General features: G+C 48.5%; 1 protein-coding gene across 1 annotated transcript in view; it reads right to left on the bottom strand.

The window, feature by feature from the left end:
- HHIPL1 (HHIP like 1) overlaps positions 1-24,333 on the bottom strand; it is a 32,922-nt gene extending 8,589 nt beyond the window's left edge. The window contains exons 1-7 of the mRNA XM_063948468.1: positions 23,955-24,333; positions 19,157-19,803; positions 17,292-17,435; positions 13,307-13,635; positions 11,332-11,458; positions 10,888-11,033; positions 1,117-1,198 (exon numbers count right to left, since the gene is read on the bottom strand). Of these exons, the coding sequence (XP_063804538.1) occupies positions 1,117-1,198; positions 10,888-11,033; positions 11,332-11,458; positions 13,307-13,635; positions 17,292-17,435; positions 19,157-19,803; positions 23,955-24,224 (1,745 nt within the window). The 5' untranslated portion in view covers positions 24,225-24,333. The remainder of the gene's footprint in view (positions 1-1,116; positions 1,199-10,887; positions 11,034-11,331; positions 11,459-13,306; positions 13,636-17,291; positions 17,436-19,156; positions 19,804-23,954) is intronic.
- Positions 24,334-24,856: the final 523 nt, after the last annotated feature.

Genomic DNA, 24,856 nt, shown 5'->3' with positions numbered 1-24,856 from the left:
GTCTCAGCCCTGCGATCGCCTCTGCCTGATTGACAGGCACAGGCAGTCGCTGGGCGGGAGGGGGCGAGCCGGCGGCGTTTGTCCGCCGTTTAGGGGGCACGGTCCGGGCAACGCTGGCGTGCAAGGACCGTTGGGGACAGGTGGGGGGGGGGGGGGGGGGGGGGGCAGGTCGCGGCCCGGGCAGCGACGAGTAGCTCCCTGCCAGCGCACAGGAGCTGCGCTGACTGGGAGCTACTCTTATACAAAAGCATTGCCGCTGCGCGATGCTTTTGTACTTGTGCGGGAGATTGGGCCTGAGAAGCGGGGCGGACTAGCCCTGTGCTGGGCGTCCCCCCGCATGTCTGTGTGACTGATCGTAGATGTGCTACAGGGCTGAATCACCCCCTCTGAGAGGCATCTCATGTGTACGGCTGATTAGGGAATATTAAGCACTTGTGTCTTCCTGCATGAGTATTACACAGGAACAGAAACCTGAGCGGGAGGGATGCAGCACATCTGTGAGAGCACAATCACACCAGGAGCGCTACTAGTGATGTGCATGGTATGTTATAGTAATGAGGTTCCACGTGTCACAGGGGAAGGCGTATTAAGCCTTGGAGAGAGGTAAAGTGGAAAAATGACCAAAGCAGCCAATAAAATTCTAAGGGGTCTATGTACTAAGCCTTGGTGAGAGATAAAGTGGGCAGAGAAAGTACCAACCAATCAGCTCCTAACGGTCATTTTGCAAACACTGCCTTAACATGGCAGTTAGGAGCTGATTGGCTTGTGCTATATCTCCGTCAACTTTATCTCTCTCCCCTTACTGTCATTTATCTAGCACAGTCTTTAAAGTAACAGAAGCTGCTTGTCAGAAGTATACGGGAAATCCTGACATTCCAAAGCCACCCTTCTTCATCAGGTTAGTATTCTCGCTGTAACCTTTACACCCTGAAACACCGCCACACTGTAGAGGCAGCCACCTGGCGGTACATCCCATGTATGAGGTCACTAGTGGTTAGTGACACATAAAACAAGTTTCTCATTAATATCTGGTCACAGGTGTACGGTCACATGGGATGTAAAGTCTATTTTGTCAGCTTCTAAAAGTATGTTGTGATACAGTCCAATTACAATCACCTTGAAGTATCCACGATCTTGTACACGACGCCGGAGGGGGACGTGGCACTCGGTATGCCGGTGGACATGAAGTAGAGTTCACCTGAAAAAAAGAGAAGATCAGAGTCATCGGAAGGGAGTTTGTTTTATAAAAATGTAGAAAAAAAAAACTAAAAACCGCGAGTTAAAAACTCCAGTAGCAGACGCACAGCTGAAGGCGCTCCCATAAGAGGAGACATTTGTTTTTTCACCATATTTTGTAAGGTGTTTCCTCAAATCAGTAAATTAGTCTTTGACAGAGCGGAATGGCCATCTGGCAAATGCCAGAAGAGCCGATGGCCTGGTCAACCCTGAAAGCCTGGCCGAGTGGCTACACCTTCCGGCGCTCTGCTTAGGCAATGACTCAGAACATGTCCCTGCCACGCTAGACCACACCCCTTTTGTGTGCGCACGAGATGAGGAGGTAGGGGCCGAATTACAGCAAAGATCCGTCCCTAGTCCTTGATGAAAAAAAGTTATTAAAGTGCAAAGTGGTTTATAACATTTTGAATGCTAAGTTAACTTAGTTTTCTTTGGCTTTTTTGGCAATTTTTAAAGACTAACACATATACACTGTATTGTTGTTGCCGTATGTGGTGCTAAACTGGAAATTAAAATTGTTGTTTTTTAATACAGAATAAACTGAACTCTATTTTCTGCCTCATCTAATTGAATAAAACCACAGTTCATAATTTCCTATATCGTTCTCTTTTATCCAAAACATAAGGTGGGATTTAAACCGTAATACTATTGTTAAAAGATTTGTTACGGCCATCAATATCCCTCATTAGAACTCGTCCACCGGCTCGGCATTCCCCTGGAGATTTGTGTCAGTACATTGTGTTCCCGGAATTAGATATATTACAGGAGAGATCGCATCTCTTGCAGAATCCAAAGGTCAATTTTGACACATCTTAAATAATAAGAGGTACAGTATCTGCTCAAAGTGAGGCTACATACGAAGGGACAAAAAAGTATTTATTCTAGAACTATCTGTAACATTTACGTATTGTTTCTTCTCCTCCCAACATTCTAAAAAGCAAAATCGGGACGCAAACAGGTCAGTGCCACTGGCAAACGCAGGATCTCTACAGGGGGGTTTCCAAATGCAGTCCACAATCTCCCACTGCGGACCACTGGAGCAAGTGTGAGAGTCTGAGGGAGCGGTAGAAGAACCTAGTAACGACCCTGGACATTAATGTAAGCATTGACCTTTTTATACACTGGATACTGTATGGAATACAGTATTAATATTTAACACTATAGATGGTCCATAGTATATAGACTGTATCAAACATTTAAATAATATAAATAAGTAGTCAGGAAAAGGTTAAACATACCATAATACACAAACATAATAGAACCAGTACTGTACTTTATAAGCACACATTCTCCCACCTCATGGTAAGGCTCCTGTCTCTTCTACCTGATTGCTATTCTCTGGTCCAGAGCACTGATTAAGTGCTACCACTGGGCATGTGCAGCAGCTCTGCTCTGAACCTTAAACTGTATAATGCGGCGGCAGCTCTAGTAATCACATATAGTAATATACCATTGCTAATGTTGTCATAATTTGAACCACCTGCTAAGAGATGGGGGATTTCCAGGCAACTAGAACCCCCCTGTGTTTGCTTAGGACTGCCAGATCCCAGAAAACACACCTACATTTTCATGGGTTCCGGAGTCAAGGAATTGGGGCTGTTGAGTAACATCTGTCTGTGTAACCCACACTTGCATAGTTTTATATGACTATTGCAGGGCTGTTGGGAGCCTAGCTAAATTGGCTTTGAGGTCATCAAACTGTGGATTGGTGACCGGCAGGGGCGTATTAAGAAATGAGTGGGCCTGCGTGCTAGGAAAGAACCTCTACGCACGGTTGGTCCTGTCCTGATTAAGTTTTTTTTTTTTTTTGTCAAATTTAATTTTGTCAAGAATTACATAACAGCTGCTATAGCAACTGGAGCACACGAGGAACTTTCTACATTTCCAGCAGAAAGCTGACGGAGGGGTGAGAAGGACACACATTTATATGCACTTTCATCACCGGCAAGAGCTAGAACATTTCTATCCAGTTTAAACCTATATAATTTACTCATCAAATGCTCAGACCCAGACAGCGCGCAGAGATAGCCGCCGCCTGCTGTGAATAGCGAATTTCTGTTTTTTTTAGGAGAAGGACATGAAATGCTGATATAAAGGGCAGAGCCTGAGAGAAGAATCTTCCAGTGGGAATATCCGTCACTCAGTGCCCCTCATCGTCACAGAGGAAACCGGCGCCAAAGAATCACCCGCCACACAGATGCCATAACACACAAGATGCTGCAATCACAGGAAGAGAGCCCAAACCTTGTATGTGGGGGGATTTACAATTCCGTCTTTGGCTTTAGGGGGTAATTCAGACCTGATCACTCGCTGGCGCTGCGATGGGGTCAGAACTGCGCATGTATATGCACCGCAATGCGCAAGCGCGTCACACAAGTACAAAGCAGATCGCCGCTCAGCGATGGGTTTGTGCGAAGAATCCATTCACACGGGTGATCGCAAGGAGATTGACAGGAAAAGGGCGTTTGTGGGTGGCAACTGACTGTTTTCTGGGAGTGGTTGGTAAAACGCAGGCGTGTCCAGGCGTTTGCAGGGCGGGTGTCTGATGTCAATTCCAGGTCCGGACAGGCTGAAGTGATCGCAGCGGCTGAGTAAGTCTTGGGCTACTCAGAGACTACACAAAATCTGTTTGTACAGCTCTGCTACACATGCGATCGCACACTTGCAAAGCAAAAATACACTCCCCGGTGGGCGGCGACTATGTGAACGCTGGACTGCAAAAAAAAAACCTAGCGAGCGATCCGGTCTGAATTCGGCCCCTAGTGTAAGAAATAGAAGTCAACAGCAATAATTAACATTTTCCCAGGAAACCTACTGTATAATAGGTTGTATATCAGTACGGAGTGTAGACAAGGGACGAGAGAGACCGCACGACCATCGCTGCAGAGATAAGTAGGCATCCCTTATACAATCATTCTCTTTAGGTGGAGGGGAATCTAACATGGGTGCTTGCAAAGTGCATTCATTATAGGTAGAGAACTCATTTAAATAACACCTTTATAAAATAGGAACAGCCCTACAACATGAATATTATTATGCTTTTATTTCTCAATATTTATAGGAGACGATAGGATTAAAGAGCCAACATGACAGTCTTTCTGATCCGCCCCTACCATGGGGCTGATGGAGGTATGCAGGGGCTGCAGAGGTGGGGTTACAGCACAGTCCAAAATTCAAATAGGGGAGCCACACCTACTGCCAGTGAGTCCCGGGGTGATGTTTGGCAGCGTTTGGGGTGGCATCGGGTGTGCCTCTCCCATTTGAATTTTGGACTATGCTGCACCCCCACCTGCCGCCACTGGTAATGTGTAACGATGCTCCAGGCGGTATTACAGGGTCTGAGGACACTCAAATTGTCAGTCCTTGCACACTCAGATGCACGCTTGCTCACCAGAGAAAGGGCTGACACTAGCGTTAGCATATAGGGGGTCATTCCAACCCGATCGGACACTGCACTTCTTCGCAGCGGTGCAATCGGGTCGGAAACTGCGCATGCGCAGCGTACGCATTGCACAGGCGCGTCGTTGCTCGGCGACGGCTGTCGCCGGGCAATGACGCCGGGAACAAGGAAAGTGGTCGCAGCGGCGACCGCAAGAAGATTGACAGGAGGAAGGCTTGTCAGGGTGTCAACTGACCGTTTTACGCGGGCGTGTCCAGGCGTTTTGAGGGTGGATGTCTGATGTCAAATCCGGGACCTGCATCACTGGATCCGTCGCAAATGGTAAGTAGGTCTAGGGCTAGTCTTGTTTTACGTGAAACTTTTTTAGCATAGCAGGAGTGCACAAGCGTTCGCAGCCCTGCTATGCTAAAATACACTCCCCCATAGGCGGCGTCAGGTTGATCGCACGAGCAGCAAAAATAAGAATTTACTTACCGATAATTCTATTTCTCGGAGTCCGTAGTGGATGCTGGGGTTCCTGAAAGGACCATGGGGAATAGCGGCTCCGCAGGAGACAGGGCACAAAAAGTAAAGCTTTAGGATCAGGTGGTGTGCACTGGCTCCTCCCCCTATGACCCTCCTCCAAGCCAGTTAGGTACTGTGCCCGGACGAGCGTACACAATAAGGGAGGAATTATGAATCCCGGGTAAGACTCATACCAGCCACACCAATCACACCGTACAACTTGTGATCTAAACCCAGTTAACAGTATGATAACAGCGGAGCCTCTGAAAAGATGGCTCACAACAATAATAACCCGATTTTTGTAACTATGTACAAGTATTGCAGATAATCCGCACTTGGGATGGGCGCCCAGCATCCACTACGGACTCCGAGAAATAGAATTATCGGTAAGTAAATTCTTATTTTCTCTATCGTCCTAGTGGATGCTGGGGTTCCTGAAAGGACCATGGGGATTATACCAAAGCTCCCAAACGGGCGGGAGAGTGCGGATGACTCTGCAGCACCGAATGAGAGAACTCCAGGTCCTCTTTTGCCAGGATATCAAATTTGTAGAATTTTACAAACGTGTTCTCCCCTGACCACGTAGCTGCTCGGCAGAGTTGTAATGCCGAGACCTCTCGGGCAGCCGCCCAAGATGAGCCCACCTTCCTTGTGGAATGGGCCTTAACCGATTTAGACTGTGGCAGGCCTGCCTCAGAATGTGCAAGTTGAATTGTGTTACAAATCCAACGAGCAATCGCCTGCTTAGAAGCAGGCGCACCCAACTTGTTGGGTGCATACAGTATAAACAGCGAGTCAGATTTTCTGACTCCAGCTGTCCTGGAACATATTTTCAGGGCCCTGACAACTCCTAGCAACTTGGAGTCCTCCAAGTCCCTAGTAGGTGCAAGGCACCACAATAAGCTGGTTCAGGTGAAACACTGACACCACCTTAGGGAGAGAACTGGGGACGAGTCCGCAGCTCTGCCCTGTCCGAATGGACAAACAGATATGGGCTTTTTTGAGAAAAAACCACCAATTTGACACTCGCCTGGTCCAGGCCAGGGCCAAGAGCATGGTCACTTTTTATGTGAGATGCTTCAAATCCACATATTTGACTGGTTTTAAACCAATGTGATTTGAGGAATCCCAGAACTACGTTGAGATCCCACAGTGCCACTGGAGGCACAAAAAAGGGGTTTGTATATGCAATACTCCCTTGACAAACTTCTGGACTTCAGGAACTGAAGCCAATACTTTCTGGAAGAAAATTTACAGGGCCGAATTTGAACCTTAATGGACCCCAATTTGAGGCCCATAGACACTCCTGTTTGCAGGAAATGCAGGAAACGACCGAGTTGAAATTTCTTTGTGGGGCCTTCCTGGCCTCACACCACGCAACATATTTTCGCCACACGTGGTGATAATGTTGTGCGGTCACCTCCTTTCTGGCTTTGACCAGGGTAGGAATGACCTCTTCCGGAATGCCTTTTTTCCCTTAGGATCCGGCTTTCCATCGCCATGCCGACAAACGCAGCTGCGGTAAGTCTTGGAACAGACATGGTACTTGCTGAAGCAAGTCCCTTCTTAGCGGCAGAGGCCATAAGACCTCTGTAAGCATCTCTTGAAGTTCCGGGTACCAAGTCCTTCTTGGCCAATCCGGAGCCATGAGTATAGTTCTTACTCCTCTACGTCTTATAATTCTCAGCACCTTAGGTATGAGAAGCAGAGGAGGGAACACATACACCGACTGGTACACCCACGGTGTTACCAGAACGTCCACATCTATTGCCTGAGGGTCTCTTGACCTGGCGCAATACCTGTCCCGTTTTTTGTTCAGACGGGACGCCATCATGTCCACCTTTGGTATTTCCCAACGGTTTACAATCATGTGGAAAAAAAAAAACTTCTCAATGAAGTTTCCACTCTCCCGGGTGGAGGTCGTGCTGAGGAAGTCTGCTTCCCAGTTTCCATTCCCGGGATGAAAAACTGCTGACAGTGTTATCACATGATTTTCCGCCCAGCGAAAAGTCCTTGCAGTTTCTGCCATTGCCCTCCTGCTTCTTGTGTCGCCCTGTCTGTTTACGTGGGCGACTGCCGTGATGTTTTTCCCACTGGATCAATACCGGCTGACCTTGAAGCAGAGGTCTTGCTAAGCTTAGAGCATTATAAATTTACCCTTAGCTCCAGTATATTTATGTGGAGAAAAGTCTCCATACTTGATCACACTCCCTGGAAATTTTTTCCTTGTGTGACTGCTCCCCAGCCTCTCAGGCTGGGCTCCGTGGTTACCAGCATCCAATCCTGAATGCCGAATCTGCTGCCCTCTAGAAGATGAGCACTCTATAACCACCACAAGAGAGACACCCTTGTCCTTGGATATTGGGTTATCCGCTGATGCATCTGAAGATGCGATCCGGACCATTTGTCCAGCAGATCCCACTGAAAAGTTCTTACGTGAAATCTGCCGAATGGAATTGCTTCGTAGGAAGCCACCATTTTTACCAGGACCCTTGTGCAATGATGCACTGTTTTTAGGAGGTTCCTGACTTGCTCGGATAACTCCCTGGCTTTCTCTTCCGGGAGAAACACCTTTTTCTGGACTGTGTCCAGAATCATCCCTAGGCACAGCAGACGTGTCGTCGGGATCAGCTGCGATTTTGGAATATTTAGAATCCACCCGTGCTGATTGTAGCAGTATCCGAGATAGTGCTACTCCGACCTCCAACTGTTCCCTGGACTATGCCCCTATCAGGAGATCGTCCAAGTAAGGGATAATTAAGACGCCTTTTCTTCGAAGAAGAATCATCAATTCGGCCATTACCTTGGTAAAGACCCCAGGGTGCCGTGGACAATCCAAACGGCAGCGTCTGAAACTGATAGTGACAGTTCTGCACCACGAACCTGAGGTACCCTTAGTGAGAAGGGCAAATTTGGGACATAGAGGTAAGCCTCCCTGATGTCCCGGGACACTATATAGTCCCCTTATTCCTGGTTCGTTATCACTGCTCTGAGTGACTTCATCTTAATTTGAACCTTTGTAAGTGTTCAAAAACAAATTTTTAGAATAAGTCTCACCTAGCCTTCTGGCTTCAGTACCACAATATAGTGTGGAATAATACCCCTTTTCTGTAGGAGGGGTAATTTAATTATCACCTGCTGGGAATACAGCTTGTGAATTTTTTCCCATACTACCTCCTTGTCGGAGGGAGACTTGGTAAAGCAGACTTCAGGAGCCTGCGAAGGGGAAACGTCTCGACATTCCCATCTGTACCCCCGGGATACTACTTGTAGGATCCAGGGGTCCTGTACGGTCTCAGCGCCATGCTGAGAACTTGTCAGACGCGGTGGAACGCTTCTGTTCCTGGGAATGGGCTGCCTGCTGCAGTCTTCTTCCCTTTCCTCTATCCCTGGGCAGATATGATCTTATAGGGACGAGAGGACTGAGGCTGAAAAGACGGTGTCTTTTTCTGCAGAGATGTGACTTAGGGTAAAAAACGGTGGATTTTCCAGCAGTTGCCGTGACCACCAGGTCCGATGGACCGACCCCAAACAAGTCCTCTTCCTGTATACGGCCATACTGTGCCGTTTGGAATCTGCATCACCTGACCACTGTCGTGTCCATAACATCTTCTGGCAGTTATGGACATCGCGTTTATTCATGATGCCAGAGTGCAAATATCCCTCTGTGCATCTCGCATATATAGAAATGCTCTATAGTCAATAAAATACTGTCCCTGTCAAGGGTATCAATATTTTTAGTCAGGGAATCCGACCAAGCCACCCTAGCTCTGCACATCCAGGCTGAGGCGATCGCTGGCCGCAGTATAACACCAGTATGTGTGTATATACTTTTTATTATATTTTCCAGCCTTGTCAGCTGGTCCTTGAGGACGGCCCTATCCATAGACGGTACCGCCACTTGTTTTGATAAGCGTGTGAGCGCCTTATCCACCTTAAAGGGTGTTTCCCAACGCGCCCTAACTTCTGGCGGGAAAGGGTATACCGCCCATAATTTTCTATCGGGGGGAACCCACGCATCATCACACACTTTATTTAATTTATCTGATTCAGGAAAAACTATGGTAGTTTTTTCACATCCCACATAATACCCTCTTTTGTGGTACTTGTAGTATCAGAAATACGTAACACCTCCTTCATTGCCTTTAACGTGTGGCCCTAATAAGGAATACGTTTGTTTATTCACCGTCGACACTGGATTCAGTGTCCCTGTCTGTGTCTGTGTCGACCGACTAAAGTAAACGGGCGTTTTAAAACCCTTGACGGTGTTTTTGAGACGTCTGGACCGTACTAATTGTTTGTCGGCCGTCTCATGTCGTCAACCGACCTTGCAGCGTGTTGACATTATCACGTAATTTCCTAAATAAGCCATCCATTCCGGTGTCGACTCCCTAGAGAGTGACATCACCATTACAGGCAATTGCTCCGCCTCCTCACCAACATCGTCCTCCTACCTGTCGACACACACGTACCGACACACAGCACACACACAGGGAATGCTCTGATAGAGGACAGGACCCACTAGCCCTTTGGAGAGACAGAGGGAGAGTTTGCCAGCACACACCAAAAACGCTATAATTATATAGGGACAACCTTATATAAGTGTTTTCCCTTATAGCATCTTAATATATATATAAGCATATCGCCAAATTAGTGCCCCCCCTCTCTGTTTTAACCCTGTTTCTGTAGTGCAGTGCAGGGGAGAGCCTGGGAGCCTTCCCTCCAGCCTTTCTGTGAGGGAAAATGGCGCTGTGTGCTGAGGAGATAGGCCCCGCCCCTTTTTCGGCGGCCTCGTCTCCCGCTCTTAACGGATTCTGGCAGGGGTTAAATATCTCCATATAGCCTCCGGAGGCTATATGTGAGGTATTTTTAGCCAAAATAGGTATTCATTTGCCTCCCAGGGCGCCCCCCTCCCAGCGCCCTGCACCCTCAGTGACTGCCGTGTGAAGTGTGCTGAGAGGAAAATGGCGCACAGCTGCAGTGCTGTGCGCTACCTTTAGAAGACTGAGGAGTCTTCTGCGCCGATTCTGGACCTCTTCTTACTTCAGCATCTGCAAGGGGGCCGGCGGCAAGGCTCCGGTGACCATCCAGGCTGTACCTGTGATCGTCCCTCTGGAGCTGATGTCCAGTAGCCAAGAAGCCAATCCATCCTGCACGCAGGTGAGTTCACTTCTTCTCCCCTAAGTCCCTCGTTGCAGTGATCCTGTTGCCAGCAGGACTCACTGTAAAATAAAAAACCTAAGCTAAACTTTCCTAAGCAGCTCTTTAGGAGAGCCACCTAGATTGCACCCTTCTCGGCCGGGCACAAAAATCTAACTGGCTTGGAGGAGGGTCATAGGGGGAGGAGCCAGTGCACACCACCTGATCCTAAAGCTTTACTTTTTGTGCCCTGTCTCCTGCGGAGCCGCTATTCCCCATGGTCCTTTCAGGAACCCCAGCATCCACTAGGACGATAGAGAAATGTTGTTACGTGCGATCAACTCGGAATGACCCCCATAGTTGCAGATGCGACTACGCCAAAAGGCGCTAAAGCAGTCGTAGCAATCAGCGACTCAGAATGAACCCCAAGTCTAGAAAAACTTAGAGAAAAAATGTAAATGCAAAAAAAAAATTAAAAAAAATTCTATAATATCTTTGTGCGGTTTTCTCTCTGCGCTGGTTTAGGGTGGCGCTTATTTGGCCAGTCTTGTACGTGTCCCTGTAATATCATCTACAGCAGATAAACACAATGACATTATTATAGTTACCCGACTCATCCTCCGCAAAAGAGATGATGTACTGGTAATAGTTATTAATGAGATTGGGGAACATGCACGTCTGCCCTGTCCCCATGCAGATCTCATGGTACTGCCATTCCCCCGTATTCACGTTTTCCTTCAGAGCCATCAAACGTCTGTAATAAACAAAGGACAGGTTCAGGCTGGAAACCTATTTAGCATCTGTTTGGGCTAATTTATCAATGAGTAATAAACTTCACTGTGAGTGATAAATTGTACCAGTCAATCAGCTCCTAACTGCCATATCACAGGCTGTGTTTGAAAAATGACAGTTGGGAGCTGATTGGCTGGTGCAATTTATCACTCATAGTGAAATTCACTCATTGATAAATGAGCCCATTTGGCTTTAAGACACAATATCTATGCCCAAGAACTGTATACGTTTCCTTCATTAAAAAAAAAAAAAAAACTTACCCACTCATAAAATCTCCAAATATGTAAAGTCCATTTAAATTTGGATGCTGACATCCTCTGTACACATATCCGCCTGTGACCGATTTCCCGAGCTTATGGGGATAGGCAAAAATCGGGAGGACATCATCTATGGAGAATGATATTTGATGCTTTACAATGTTCAGATTAACATTTCATGGAGATGGTCAACATGTTAAGATTCAACAACTAATAATAAAACATTATTTATCAAATGTATGCCCTTATATATCAATGAGTGATACTTTTCACTATGAGTGATAAATTGCACCAGCCAATTAGCTCGTAACTTTCATGTCACAGGCTGGGTTTGAAAAATGACAGTTAGGAGCTGATTGGCCGGTGCAATTTATCACTCACAGTGAAATGTATCACTCATTGATAAATAAGGGCAATAATCTGTGAAAATATAGTTTTAAAACGTTGGCTACAATAATATTAAATGCCACTCACATGCTAAACTACCCCACTGCAAATATACGAATCTCACTCTTCACGATCACAGACTGACTGTAATTCTCTGGTATCCCAATCATTAACAGATTGTTCGCTCTGCTGGCCAGTCCTGATTAAAATGGCATGCGGTCACATCTCATTCATCTAACATGACGACATCAGAAAATGTGGAGATGGACAGAATGTCGACATCGTTAAAATGCTGACGTTACTTTTAGGGTTATCATTACCTGGAACTCTACTGACATTACTAAACATGCCGCCGTGATCTAGGTCGACATATTCCGAAAGTATTAAAATAGCCATTAGTGTTTAGCAAGTACAATGTTAAACACATGAAAAGCCAGTTTCCATATCACTTCTGGAGGTAGTTAACTTGCCGACACTGATCATGTGACAGTAGAATGCCGAAGCGGTAGTAATATTTAAAGCATTTTAAACATGTCGGCAATATAACGTTAAACATGATAGATAAGGATCACGTGTAAAGTTATAATGCCGGCATGGATATAAGCGTACCAAACCCATTACTTCTAAGGCCACATCATGCAACAATACTTTGTCAATTGCCTGATATTGTAATGATTTTGGAGTGTGTGTGGCCACCTTAAGCTTCCAAGACAGTGGTCTCCAACCTTAATTGGGGTGTGAGCTACTTTTGGAAAATAAAACCTCTGAAGGATATTTCCCCTCCCCCCCCCAATGCGCGTGCGTTCCTGCAAAAGTGGGTGTGGCCTCACAAAAATGGGTGTGGCCTCACAACTACAAGTAATGCCCCCCCGCGTAGTGTCAGATACACAAATAATGCCCCCCAGCAGTGTCAGATACACAGCGCCAGATAAAATGCCCCCCTGCAGTGTCTGATACAGTGCCCCACACAGTGCTAACCCTTGCTGGCTTCTTCTACTGCCGCCGGTGCTGCTCCTCCTGTATGAGGGACAGAAGGGGAGGAGAGCGCAGCGCGCGCCTCTCCTGTGAAGTCTGGAGAACGGCTGCGGTGAGGGTGACAGAGTCTCCGGCGGCAGCGGGCATTTAAAATATAGTGCCGGTAAGTGAGCCAATCAAAACTCGCGGTCCGGCAGCCAATCAGATGCCGCCACTGCCGGTCCAATAGCTCCGATTGGCTGACGGCCCGCGCCATATTAAAAATGAAGGGAGGAGGAGTGCCAGTGACTGCCCAAGCCCGTGCTGCTCTGTAAGCTACCAAAAATACTATGGCAAGCTACCGGTAGCTCGCGAGCTACGGGTTGGAGATCACTGTTTCAAGATATTCCTTGGCAGTCATTGAGACATCTCCCTAGATGTAGACTGGACCTTATACAGTGCTTATATATACTTTGTAAATTAGATTCACTAATGAGTAATTATAATGATTTGGCAATGGACTACTGTAACAATCATTATCTCCAGAGAAGTGTTCTCCAAATAATTCTGTGCACAGTGATCTATATTCATGATTTGTGGGAGTGTACAGCGCTACCACACGGTGAGGTGTTATTACCTAGTGAGGAATTGGCGCACAGTTTTTTATCATAGCAGCTGAATCCTTCCCTGGCTCTCCAGCCATAATTCTTTCCTCTCTCTACAATGTCGACTTCTTCAAATTTATTCTGTCCTACATCTCCGCAGAACAGGCGTCCTCTCCCCTCCTTTGTCTGGGGGTCTCCCCTATCAAAAGAGCAGCGCCACATGTTCCTCACCCCGTAAGCATAGATTTCAGGCCTGGCGGTTGGGTCATCGACAAACGGGTTGTCTGGCGGGATTCGGTAGAGGGGGCCGTGGTTGTTGTGGTTGACATCAATGCGCAGGACTTTGCCTAATAACGTGGACCTGGAAGTGACGAGAGGAAGAAGTAAAAATTGACAACGTGTGACAAAGATAAGTCAGGTGCATATGTCCTATGATGGCAAGTCCGTAGGTAGGGCTGCCATCAGAAATTGTGGGGCCCGGGACTGAGAAATTGTGGGGCACGGGAAATTGTGCCCCCCCACCCCACCCCAAATAGAAAAAAGATTCTGTGACGTCATACATTGTAATATTACATATAGGTGATCCTACAGGAACGGTTCAGAACGCTGATGCACAGATAAGGCTTGTTTTAAGAAGTCCTCCCTGTGCATCAGCCTACTGCTGACTCACAGACTGGTGCAGCTCTCCAGGTATTTGTTGTAGGAGTCAGGGGTGGGCTTCCCTCTTTGTAAGGGCCCGGGACACCAGTCCCCACAGTCCCCCCCTGGTGGCTGCCCTGGCCATAGATGTAATTATATTAATTATGGGTTTTTGTTCCATTGTAAATCATTTGTTTCGGAGTAGAAGGGGAGAGGACTTCTGAGACAGGAGACCAGCAACACTTGCAACCTAATGTGGCGTCTGGAATTACCCTGGGACTATTGTGCTTCGTTATAATGCACCAGCACCATCCTGTGTACAGATCATTCAAGATCTTTAAGGTCACTGGTTTCTTTGGAGGGGTTCATATAGGAAGCTGGTATTCTATCTATAGGCTGTGCCAGGCGTGTGCTGTACAAGGGCTCCCGAGTCAAAGGAGCCTGCACCAACCGCCCTGAACAAAGTCTTTCCAGGTGGCCACTAATGCGGTCTTTGGATGTGGTACGGGCTCTCCGTATCTATGTGAAGGGAACTGCTGCTATTCAAAAATCTGATTCTCTCTTTGTTTTGTTTGGATTTCACAAACGTGGCTGGCCTGCTCACAAGCAGAACCTGGCCAGATGGATTAGAATGGTGATTGCACATGCTTATGTGAAGGGGAAGCTGACTGAGATATGGAGCATTTGCAGAAGACCGCCATTGTTTGCCATCATCAGCATGTATGTCAATGGTATCTTCTCATCGGGAAGGAGACCTATGCAAAAAACTTGCACACCAGCCCCTTACTTCTTAAGGTGCCTCCGGGATCACCCACTAAAAGAAAAGGGTCACTGCTACCAGAAGTAAGGTGTCCCAACAAGGGATGCAGAGATGCAGGTTCTATTACCCTTCTCAGGACAGAGAGAACGGAACATAGAGCCTAATTCAGACTTGAAAAAAGCCGTGCGCTACGATCAATTACTCAGATATGTGGGGGGGGACCCAGCACAGAGCTAGTCCGCCCCGCATGTCTGACTCTGCCCCGCCGCACAAGTACAAAAGCATCGCACAGCGGCGGTCCATTTGCACTTGACCAGTAGCTCCCTACCAGCGCAGTTCCTGCTCGCTGGCAGGGAGCCACTCGTCGCTGTTCGGGTCGCAGCGGCTACGTGCGACGTCACGCAGCTGCCGTGGCCCGCCCTCCACACGGCCCAGGCACGCCTGCGTTGCCCGGACCGCACCCCCTTAAAATGACAGCCAAATGCCGCCGGCCCGTCCCCTCCTGCCTCTGCCTGTCAATCAGACAGAGGCAATCGCAGAGCCAAGACGGCCATCAGCTGGCTGGCATGCGCAGGCGCACTGCGACGCCGGCGCATGTGCAGTTCAGACCTGATCGGCTGCTGTGCGAAAGCGACCAGGCCTGAATGAGGCCCCCAGTCATTTTAAACTGTTTGAATTAAGCATTTTTTAAAGTCTAACGTTTTTTAAATATTTGAAATTAATTTGTAATCTATTTTGAGAATTTTTTTTCTTTTTTTCTTTTTAGTCGAGTAAAACGCATCAACAGAGCCAGGTCCAGCGAAGCAGCAACGTGACCCCTCCGGCTCCGGTTCAGTACCCCTGAGCGGGCAAAGTATCACTCTGCTACCCTGGTGACACTCTTGCTGTTAAATTGCAGCGACAACTATTTTTCAATCACCATGGCGACTTGGTATTCACTTTGCAACATCGTTCTGCAAGGCGGGTTGTGGCTTTGTTTTTTTAATACGGCTGCCAATACATATAAAATATAACAACACTTCAATGTTTCTTACAGAAGAGCTGCTATTACAAGCAAGGTCTTACAAGCCACATCGCATTCTGTATTGTCGCTTAATGCAGAGATTCTTAAAATTGTACCCCGGCAATTTAACAATCTCTACCCACCTATGCCGCCTGTTTCTAGGGTTCAATTCCCACCATGGCCCTGTGTGGAGTTTGTATATTCTCCCCGTGCTTGCGTGGGTTTCCTCTGGGTACTCCGGTTTTCTCCCACAATCCAAAAATATACTGGTGGGTTAATTAGCTCCCAACAAAAAGGAACCCTATCGTGAATGTGTCTGTGTGTACATGTGATAGGGAATATAGAGTGTAAGCTCCACTGGGGCAGGGACTGATGTGACTGGACAAATATTCTCTGTACAGCGCTGCGGTATATGTGTGCGCAATATAAATAACTGGTAATAAATAATAATAATACTGTCCAAAAATGCAATGTGCTTTACTAAATGGAAATAGAGGGCAAAAGAAACCCCCACGCACCCACCCTCTTCTGTCCTGTATTCAGAAGTCACTGTGGGGTAAATCTACTAAGCTTCAGCTTCTCACATAATAAAGTATGAAATTTAAAGTGGCAATGCCACCACGATGTACTCTGGATTGTATTCCCGTGTTAGATTGCCTGCTTAAACACTCCAAGAAGCGGTTAGTAAATGGACACTAATCTAGAGCAGGATTTCCCAACCGCAGTCCACAAGGCACACCAGCAGTGAAGGTTTTAGGGATATGCAGGTTTCAGCACAGGTGGTTGAATCTAAGTACCTGAGCTACTAATTAACCTGGACTGTTAGGGGTAAATTTACTAAGATGGGAGTTCTATTTAAGATGGGATGTTGCCTGTAGCAACCAATCAGATTCTACTTCTCATTTATCTAGCACCTTCTAGAAGAGAAAACCTGGACTACCCATAGCAACTTGGTTGCTATGGGTAACATCCCATCTTAAATAGTACTCCCACGATTTTGGGAATGGCTGCTCTAGAGTTCTTATATGATGCTTGTGCACACAGCACCTTGACTTGCATGGATTACTTTAACATACGCCACCCTGGCTATTATATTGCACCGCTATGTATTCATACTTGTTTCCGGGTGTGGTATAACAGATCAACAATATTACGGTTGACAGTCAATTAAGTCGGGGTGGGGGGGGGGGGGGGGATTACCTTTTTTGGGGCCAAATCTTGTAACTTTCATGTTATATGACCACCATCAGTATAAACGTGTACCCTTGCGGGCACGCAATGCTTACCACGCTGCGAGCAAGGTGGCTCGCTCACCATAGGTTACTATTCCCAATGGATGTCCACGTGAATAGTAAATCAATAAAAATTAGAAATAGTGATTTTTTTTTTTGCTGTATCACATACAAATTTGTGGTAAACAAATATTACCAAAAACCCGCAACATTTTGAACCTGCTTTACAAGCGCCATTATTAGGAGCCACAAAGAAAGAATATTTATAAATATTCCAAATACATTAGTATCAAATGACAACTCCTGAGGGTAAATAGCTGACAAGTGATTATAAGCACAACGCAGCAGGAGAACTCCCTCAGGACATAAGTGGATGTTCTTACTTGTTCTGCGCATTTCCAAACTTCCCGAACGGATCACCCGCCATCCCTCCATCCCCGATGAATATGTACAGATAGCCGTCCTCCCCAAACAGCAGCTCCCCGCCATTGTGGTTGGACGCCGGCTCCTCCACCTCCAGGATTATCCTAGTGAGAAATAAATGTGTTGTTAGGCATACATTGTCTTCTAGCGACACATAGGAGAGAAACAATCTGAACGTCATTGTATTAGTGATACACATAATCATATTCATCGGTCTGCATTATGTTGCCAGCAATGCAGAATGGCTTATAGGAAATGTTCTCACGGAAGTTTGTGGAACATTAGATGCCCCAGCTACTACTAACCTACGGCTCAGCTGCGGCAATGGTTGCTGGATGTACACCAGCTCAGATTGCCCACTATATACGGGCACCCCAGGCTGTCATTACTTGCCACCTCCGAAGTCCCCTCCTGTATTACCCCAGCGACAGATGATTAGGGAGGCCATAAAGGACCCCTGAACTGACCAGTGAACGCTGGTTAATGCGACTTTACACAATTGTGTTTTGAGGGCAATAGGCTATATAAATCATAAAAGTTAATGCCGTAATAAATTGTTGCAGCACTGACGGCTATAGAGATACGTACTGCAACCTGCAAACTATGGAAGTCATTCAGAGTTGTTCGCTCGTTATTTTTTTTCCCGCTACGGAGCGATTAGTCGCAAACTGCGCATGCGCAATGTAAATTTGCACAAAAGTATGGTATTTTACTCACGGCCTAACAAGGTTTTTTCATCGTTGAAGTGATCGGAGTATGATTGACAGGAAGTGGGTGTTTCTGGGCGGAAACTGACTGTTTTCTGGGAGTTTGCGGAAAAACGCAAGCGTGTCAGGGAAAACCGTGGGGGACCGAACTGATCGCAGTGTAGGAGTAAGTCTGGAGCTACTCAGAAACTGCTAAGAAATTTCTATTCGCAATTCTGCTAAACTTTCGTTCGCAATTCTGCTAAGCTAAGATACACTCCCAGAGGGCGGCGGCTTAGCGTGTGCAATGCTGCTAAAAGCAGCTAGCGAGTAAACAACTCGGAATGAGGGCCAATGTTTTACCTTTGACAGCCCTGTTCAATCTAGTCTTGTCCCAAAAGATGCTGCGGATTCCCAGTTTTGAGTAGACTGTCAAAGCGCTGATGAATGTAAGTGTTGCGGGATAGCCAAGGGTAGCGGTAGGGTATTTTCAAAACTGTTACGCACAATATTCGCCACGTTCAGAATTTGGCCACAAAAATGGTCCACATTTTGCCAACATAACGTTTAGCCGTAAGCGCTGCAATAGAGCCAGAAACCCTTTGTGCAGGATTCTGGGCATAGCCAGGGCCTATAGAGAAGACAGACACACATACTGCCTACGCACCAGTGGCAGCTCCAAAGGTGGGGGCTGCAGCAGAGTCCAAAATTCAAATAAGGGTGCCACACCTACTGCCACCCCAAACGCTGCCAGACTTCACAGGCCGGGACTCACCGGCAGTAGGCGTGGCTCCCCTATTTAAATTTTGCACTGCAGCCGCCACTGCTTTCCACCCTAATATTTTCCCCCAGGACCCCAATATTGTCTGTTACAACCCTTTCCTAGACAGGTCAATAAATTAAAGTTGTCTGAAGGTACGCTGCCCTAAACAATTACAATAATTTAAAAAAAGAAAGAAAAAAAAAAATGTAAAAAATAAAATACAGGACACCAGTACTACTCGCTATGTAAACCAGTGAATGTTAGGTAATTTTCCTGGCACAATTCACCTATTATGGGAGCGTTCACTCGAAGTTTGGCAGCAGAACTGGCATCTCGCCCATACAGGCGCAGCAGCCTAGTGAAGATGGAAAATTACCTTTCTGAGCCATGGTCAACAGTATTCATGTCATGGGAGGAAATTCTGAACTCACTGATCCGGATTATTTCATCAAAGCCGATTTCCACCGAGTAGTAAACATAGACTTTGCCGCTGTGTTTAAAGTTTGGATGGAAAGCGATTCCTAAAAAGCCCCGCTCGTCTCCTTCCCAGGGTGAGGTGAGAACGGCCTTAGAGATGTTTAAAAATGGTTGTTCCAGCCTGGAGCGGTCGGGGAGATAGGCCCACACCAGGCCAACTTGTTCCGCCACGAAGAACCGGTGAGTGCCGTCGTTGGCGTGGACCATGGCTAGGGGATTCTGCAGACCATTGGCGACCTCTTCCAAGCACAGCTGCAGACAACCCTCCGAGTCCGCCGTCACCAAGCCCAAATTCTGGCTGAGCTTCGTATTTACCAACAAACGTGGGAAGCAGTAGTCTGCGTCGTCCAGAGTCAGTCGGCGACAGAACTTTACCATGTTCCCTTCCACGGCTAACAAATCTTTGTCAGACGTGATGTGCCGGAATACAGACCGGCACTTTTTCCAGACATCCGCGCAGTAGTCCTCACAAAGGCCAGCGATGCTCCGCACCGGGGTGTTGGGGTCTTCAGCATCGTACAAATGAGCTGCGTATGGAGAACATTCCTAGAAAGGAATCAGAAATAAGTTGCAGTTTACTGCAGCTCATACCTGTACAATCTAGAATATCAAGGACTCACTAGTTAAACTGATAGCATTTCAGACTCAGATACAGTACTTGTATATAGTGTTCATTCTAGCACACTGCACCCGTCATAACCCGTGAAGTTCCTCTTTCATATCTGGTGTGTCGCTCTCTGCCCTGGTGCTTCTAGCACACTCTGATCTGTATCTGAATCAGAGATACCGACCAGAGTGTGCTAGAAGCACAAGAGCAGAAAGCAACACACCAGGCAGGAAAGAGGATCCCAAACCACTGTGTTGCCTCGCGGCCCATGGGGTCTTAACCAGGCTCTAATTACTAATAGCAATTATTAACAGTTTAAATGAGTATGGTACAGAAAGTCAACACTCAATACGTCAACATGAAAAATGTGCAGAGAGTTACATTTGGGGAGGGGGGGTCATATTCTAGCACAAATCTACATTGCAGTGTAAAAATAAAGCTGTCCAGTATTTGGGGGCTACATGCAAAAGCAGCCAGTATTTACCCTGTATGCACAAGAAAATAATACATGTATCTGAACGCCTTGCGCTGTGGTTTGTACCAGGTGCAAAGTTACACCTTATTTCTATGCTTTGTTTGTATTTCGGAATAAGCCGCAATATGTTTTATCACATTGTTTCTTTTTTCATTGATAAATATTCCTAGAATCATGTTATGGTTGACACAGAAGGTCTATAATGTGACATTACCAGCAAAAAGCAGCTGCTGTCTCCTCACATTTTGTAATGAATATATCAATCAAGGCGGCAAGTGATACAGGTGGTTACGCCGGTACTAGGGAGTATTTCAGCATTAATTGAATGTAGACATAAATGTAAAATGCGTCAGGCGGCGTTGGTACCAGGTGCCATTACAGCGAGCGCCCGTTTACTGCAAGTAGTCTGACAACAGATGCATTTCCTTCGGCTTCATTTGGCTTGTCCAGGTGACACGTCTATGTACCCTAACCACCCACACACTACACCTGACCCTGGCACATTATCACGTGACGGCCCCAGGTTCCAGGATCATTTCCCAACATGGCACAATTTGTGACATTATCTTTCTAAAGCAGGATACACTCAGAAACGCTCACCTGGCACAGAGTGAGGCCCTATCACTAATACGTACTTATATGACAGGGGGAGGACCCCTGGAACTATATGGGATACCTGTCCCTTACTGCACTATGTGGTCAGGCTGCAAAGGAGCTGTCCTGCTCACTATAATGCAGCCATGCCCCCAGGATACACAGGTCCTGACACTAATGTAGCAATGCCCCCAGGATACACAGGTCCTGACACTGTAATGCAGCAATGCCCCCAGGATACTCAGTTCCTGCACACTGTAATGCAGCAATGCCCCCAGGATGCCCAGGTCCTGACACTGTAATGCAGCAATGCCCCCAGGATGCCCAGGTCCTGACACTGTAATGCAGCGATGCCCCCAGGATAAACAGGTCCTGACACTGTAATGCAGCGATGCCCCCAGGATACTCAGTTCCTGCACACTGTAATGCAGCAATGCCCCCAGGATGCCCAGGTCCTGACACTGTAATGCAGCAATGCCCCCAGGATACCCAGGTCCTGCACACTGTAATGCAGCCATGCCCCCAGGATACACAGGTCCTGACACTGTAATGCAGCGATGCCCCCAGGAAAAACAGGTCCTGACACTGTAATGCAGCAATGCCCCCAAGATACCCAGGTCCTGCACACTGTAATGCAGCCATGCCCCCAGGATAAACAGGTCCTGACACTGTAATGCAGCAATGCCCCCAGGATACCCAGGTCCTGCACACTGTAATGCAGCCATGCCCCCAGGATACTCAGGTCCTGCACACTGTAATGCAGCCATGCCCCCAGGATACACAGGTCCTGACACTGTAATGCAGCGATGCCCCCAGGATACACAGGTCCTGACACTGTAATGCAGCGATGCCCCCAGGATAAACAGGTCCTGACACTGTAATGCAGCAATGCCCCCAGGATACCCAGGTCCTGCACACTGTAATGCAGCCATACCCCCAGGATACACAGGTCCTGACACTGTAATGCAGCGATGCCCCCAGGATAAACAGGTCCTGACACTGTAATGCAGCAATGCCCCCAGGATACCCAGGACCTGCACACTGTAATGCAGCCATGCCCCCAGGATACTCAGGTCCTGCACACTGTAATGCAGCCATGCCCCCAGGATACACAGGTCCTGACACTGTAATGCAGCAATGCCCCCAGGATGCCCAGGTCCTGACACTGTAATGCAGCCATGCCCCCAGGATACACAGGTCCTGACACTGTAATGCAGCCATGCCCCCAGGATACACAGGTCCTGACACTGTAATGCAGCAATGCCCCCCAGGATACCCAGGTCCTGACACTGTAATGCAGCAATGCCCCCAGGATACACAGGTCCTGACACTGTAATGCAGCCATGCCCCCAGGATACACAGGTCCTGACACTGTAATGCAGCGATGCCCCCAGGATACACAGGTCCTGACACTGTAATGCAGCAATGCCCCCCAGGATACCCAGGTCCTGACACTGTAATGCAGCAATGCCCCCAGGATGCCCAGGTCCTGCACACTGTAATGCAGCCATGCCCCCAGGATACACAGGTCCTGCACACTGTAATGCAGCCATGTCCCCAGGATACTCAGGTCCTGACACTGTAATGCAGCCATGTCCCCAGGATACTCAGATCCTGACACTGTAATGCAGCGATGCCCCCAGGATACTCAGGTCCTGACACTGTAATGCAGCCATGCCCCCAGGATACCCAGGTCCTGACACTGTAATGCAGCAATGCCCCCAGGATGCCCAGGTCCTGCACACTGTAATGCAGCCATGCCCCCAGGATACACAGGTCCTGCACACTGTAATGCAGCCATGTCCCCAGGATACTCAGGTCCTGACACTGTAATGCAGCCATGTCCCCAGGATACTCAGATCCTGACACTGTAATGCAGCGATGCCCCCAGGATACTCAGGTCCTGACACTGTAATGCAGCCATGCCCCCAGGATACTCAGGTCCTGTACACTGTAATGCAGCCATGTCCCCAGGATACTCAGGTCCTGACACTGTAATGCAGCGATGCCCCCAGGATACTCAGGTCCTGACACTGTAATGCAGCCATGCCCCCAGGATACACAGGTCCTGCACACTGTAATGCAGCAATGCCCCCAGGATACACAGGTCCTGCACACTGTAATGCAGCAATGCCCCCAGGATGCCCAGGTCCTGACACTGTAATGCAGCCATGCCCCCAGGATGCCCAGGTCCTGCACACTGTATTGCAGCAATGCCCCCAGGATACACAGGTCCTGACACTGTAATGCAGCAATGCCCCCCAGGATACCCAGGTCCTGACACTGTAATGCAGCAATGCCCCCAGGATGCCCAGGACCTGCACACTGTAATGCAGCCATGCCCCCAGGATACACAGGTCCTGCACACTGTAATGCAGCCATGTCCCCAGGATACTCAGGTCCTGACACTGTAATGCAGCCATGTCCCCAGGATACTCAGATCCTGACACTGTAATGCAGCGATGCCCCCAGGATACTCAGGTCCTGACACTGTAATGCAGCCATGCCCCCAGGATACTCAGGTCCTGTACACTGTAATGCAGCCATGTCCCCAGGATACTCAGGTCCTGACACTGTAATGCAGCGATGCCCCCAGGATACTCAGGTCCTGACACTGTAATGCAGCCATGCCCCCAGGATACACAGGTCCTGCACACTGTAATGCAGCAATGCCCCCAGGATACACAGGTCCTGCACACTGTAATGCAGCAATGCCCCCAGGATACACAGGTCCTGCACACTGTAATGCAGCCATGCCCCCAGGATGCCCAGGTCCTGACACTGTAATGCAGCCATGCCCCCAGGATGCCCAGGTCCTGCACACTGTATTGCAGCAATGCCCCCAGAATACACAGGTCCTGACACTGTAATGCAGCAATGCCCCCAGGATGCCCAGGTCCTGACACTGTAATGCAGCCATGCCCCCAGGATGCCCAGGTCCTGCACACTGTATTGCAGCAATGCCCCCAGAATACACAGGTCCTGACACTGTAATGCAGCCATGCCCCCAGGAGCACTCACCTGGCACAGTATGTCCTGCACATGGGCAGCGCACAGCTCGTACCCAGCCTCGTCCATGTGCCCCATCACCCGGTAGAAGGTGTCCATGATCTCCCGGTCCCGGGCGGAGTCGCAGCAGCCGAACTCCTTGTACTGCACGCAGAAGGTCAGCTCCTGCGGGGGGCGGAACGGGGGCTTGAAGTCCAGACACTGCGGGTGGGGGAGGACGCAGCCGGGCAGGGAGCAGAACAGCACCGGCGTGAGCAGGAGCCGAGCAGCCCATGTCCCCATCCTGAGAGTTCCCTCTGCCCGCGGCGCTCAGAGCTGATCCGGTTCATTCAGCTCGTCCCTCCCCGGTGCACTGCCTCCAGCGCCTGCTGCACATTGTCCCTGTTATGTAATACAGGACCTGCCCCCTCACACCACTCCCTCCGGCACTCCCTTCCCTGATACCCCCCTAATGTACCCCCATCCTATTCCTACACTGCCCCCTGCACACCACTCCCTCCGGCACTCCCTTCCCTAATACCCCCCTAATGTACCCCCATCCTATCCCCACACTGCCCCCTCACACCACTCCCTCCGGCACTCCCTTCTCTAATACCCCCCTAATGTACCCCCATCCTATCCCCACACTGCCCCCTCACACCACTCCCTCCGGCACTCCCTTCCCTGATACCCCCCTAATGTACCCCCATCCTATCCCCACACTGCCCCCCGCACACCACTCCCTCCGGCACTCCCTTCCCTAATACCCCCCTAATGTACCCCCATCCTATCCCCACACTGCCCCCCGCACACCACTCCCTCCGGCACTCCCTTCTCTAATACCCCCCTAATGTACCCCCATCCTATCCCCACACTGCCCCCCGCACACCACTCCCTCCGGCACTTCCTTCCCTAATACCCCCCTAATGTACCCC

The sequence above is a fragment of the Pseudophryne corroboree genome, chromosome 12 (assembly GCF_028390025.1).
Source record: "Pseudophryne corroboree isolate aPseCor3 chromosome 12, aPseCor3.hap2, whole genome shotgun sequence".
NCBI classification, from domain to species: Eukaryota; Metazoa; Chordata; class Amphibia; order Anura; family Myobatrachidae; genus Pseudophryne; species Pseudophryne corroboree.
Note: the sequence above shows the minus strand (reverse complement) of the source record. Positions and strands in the feature narration are given on the sequence as shown.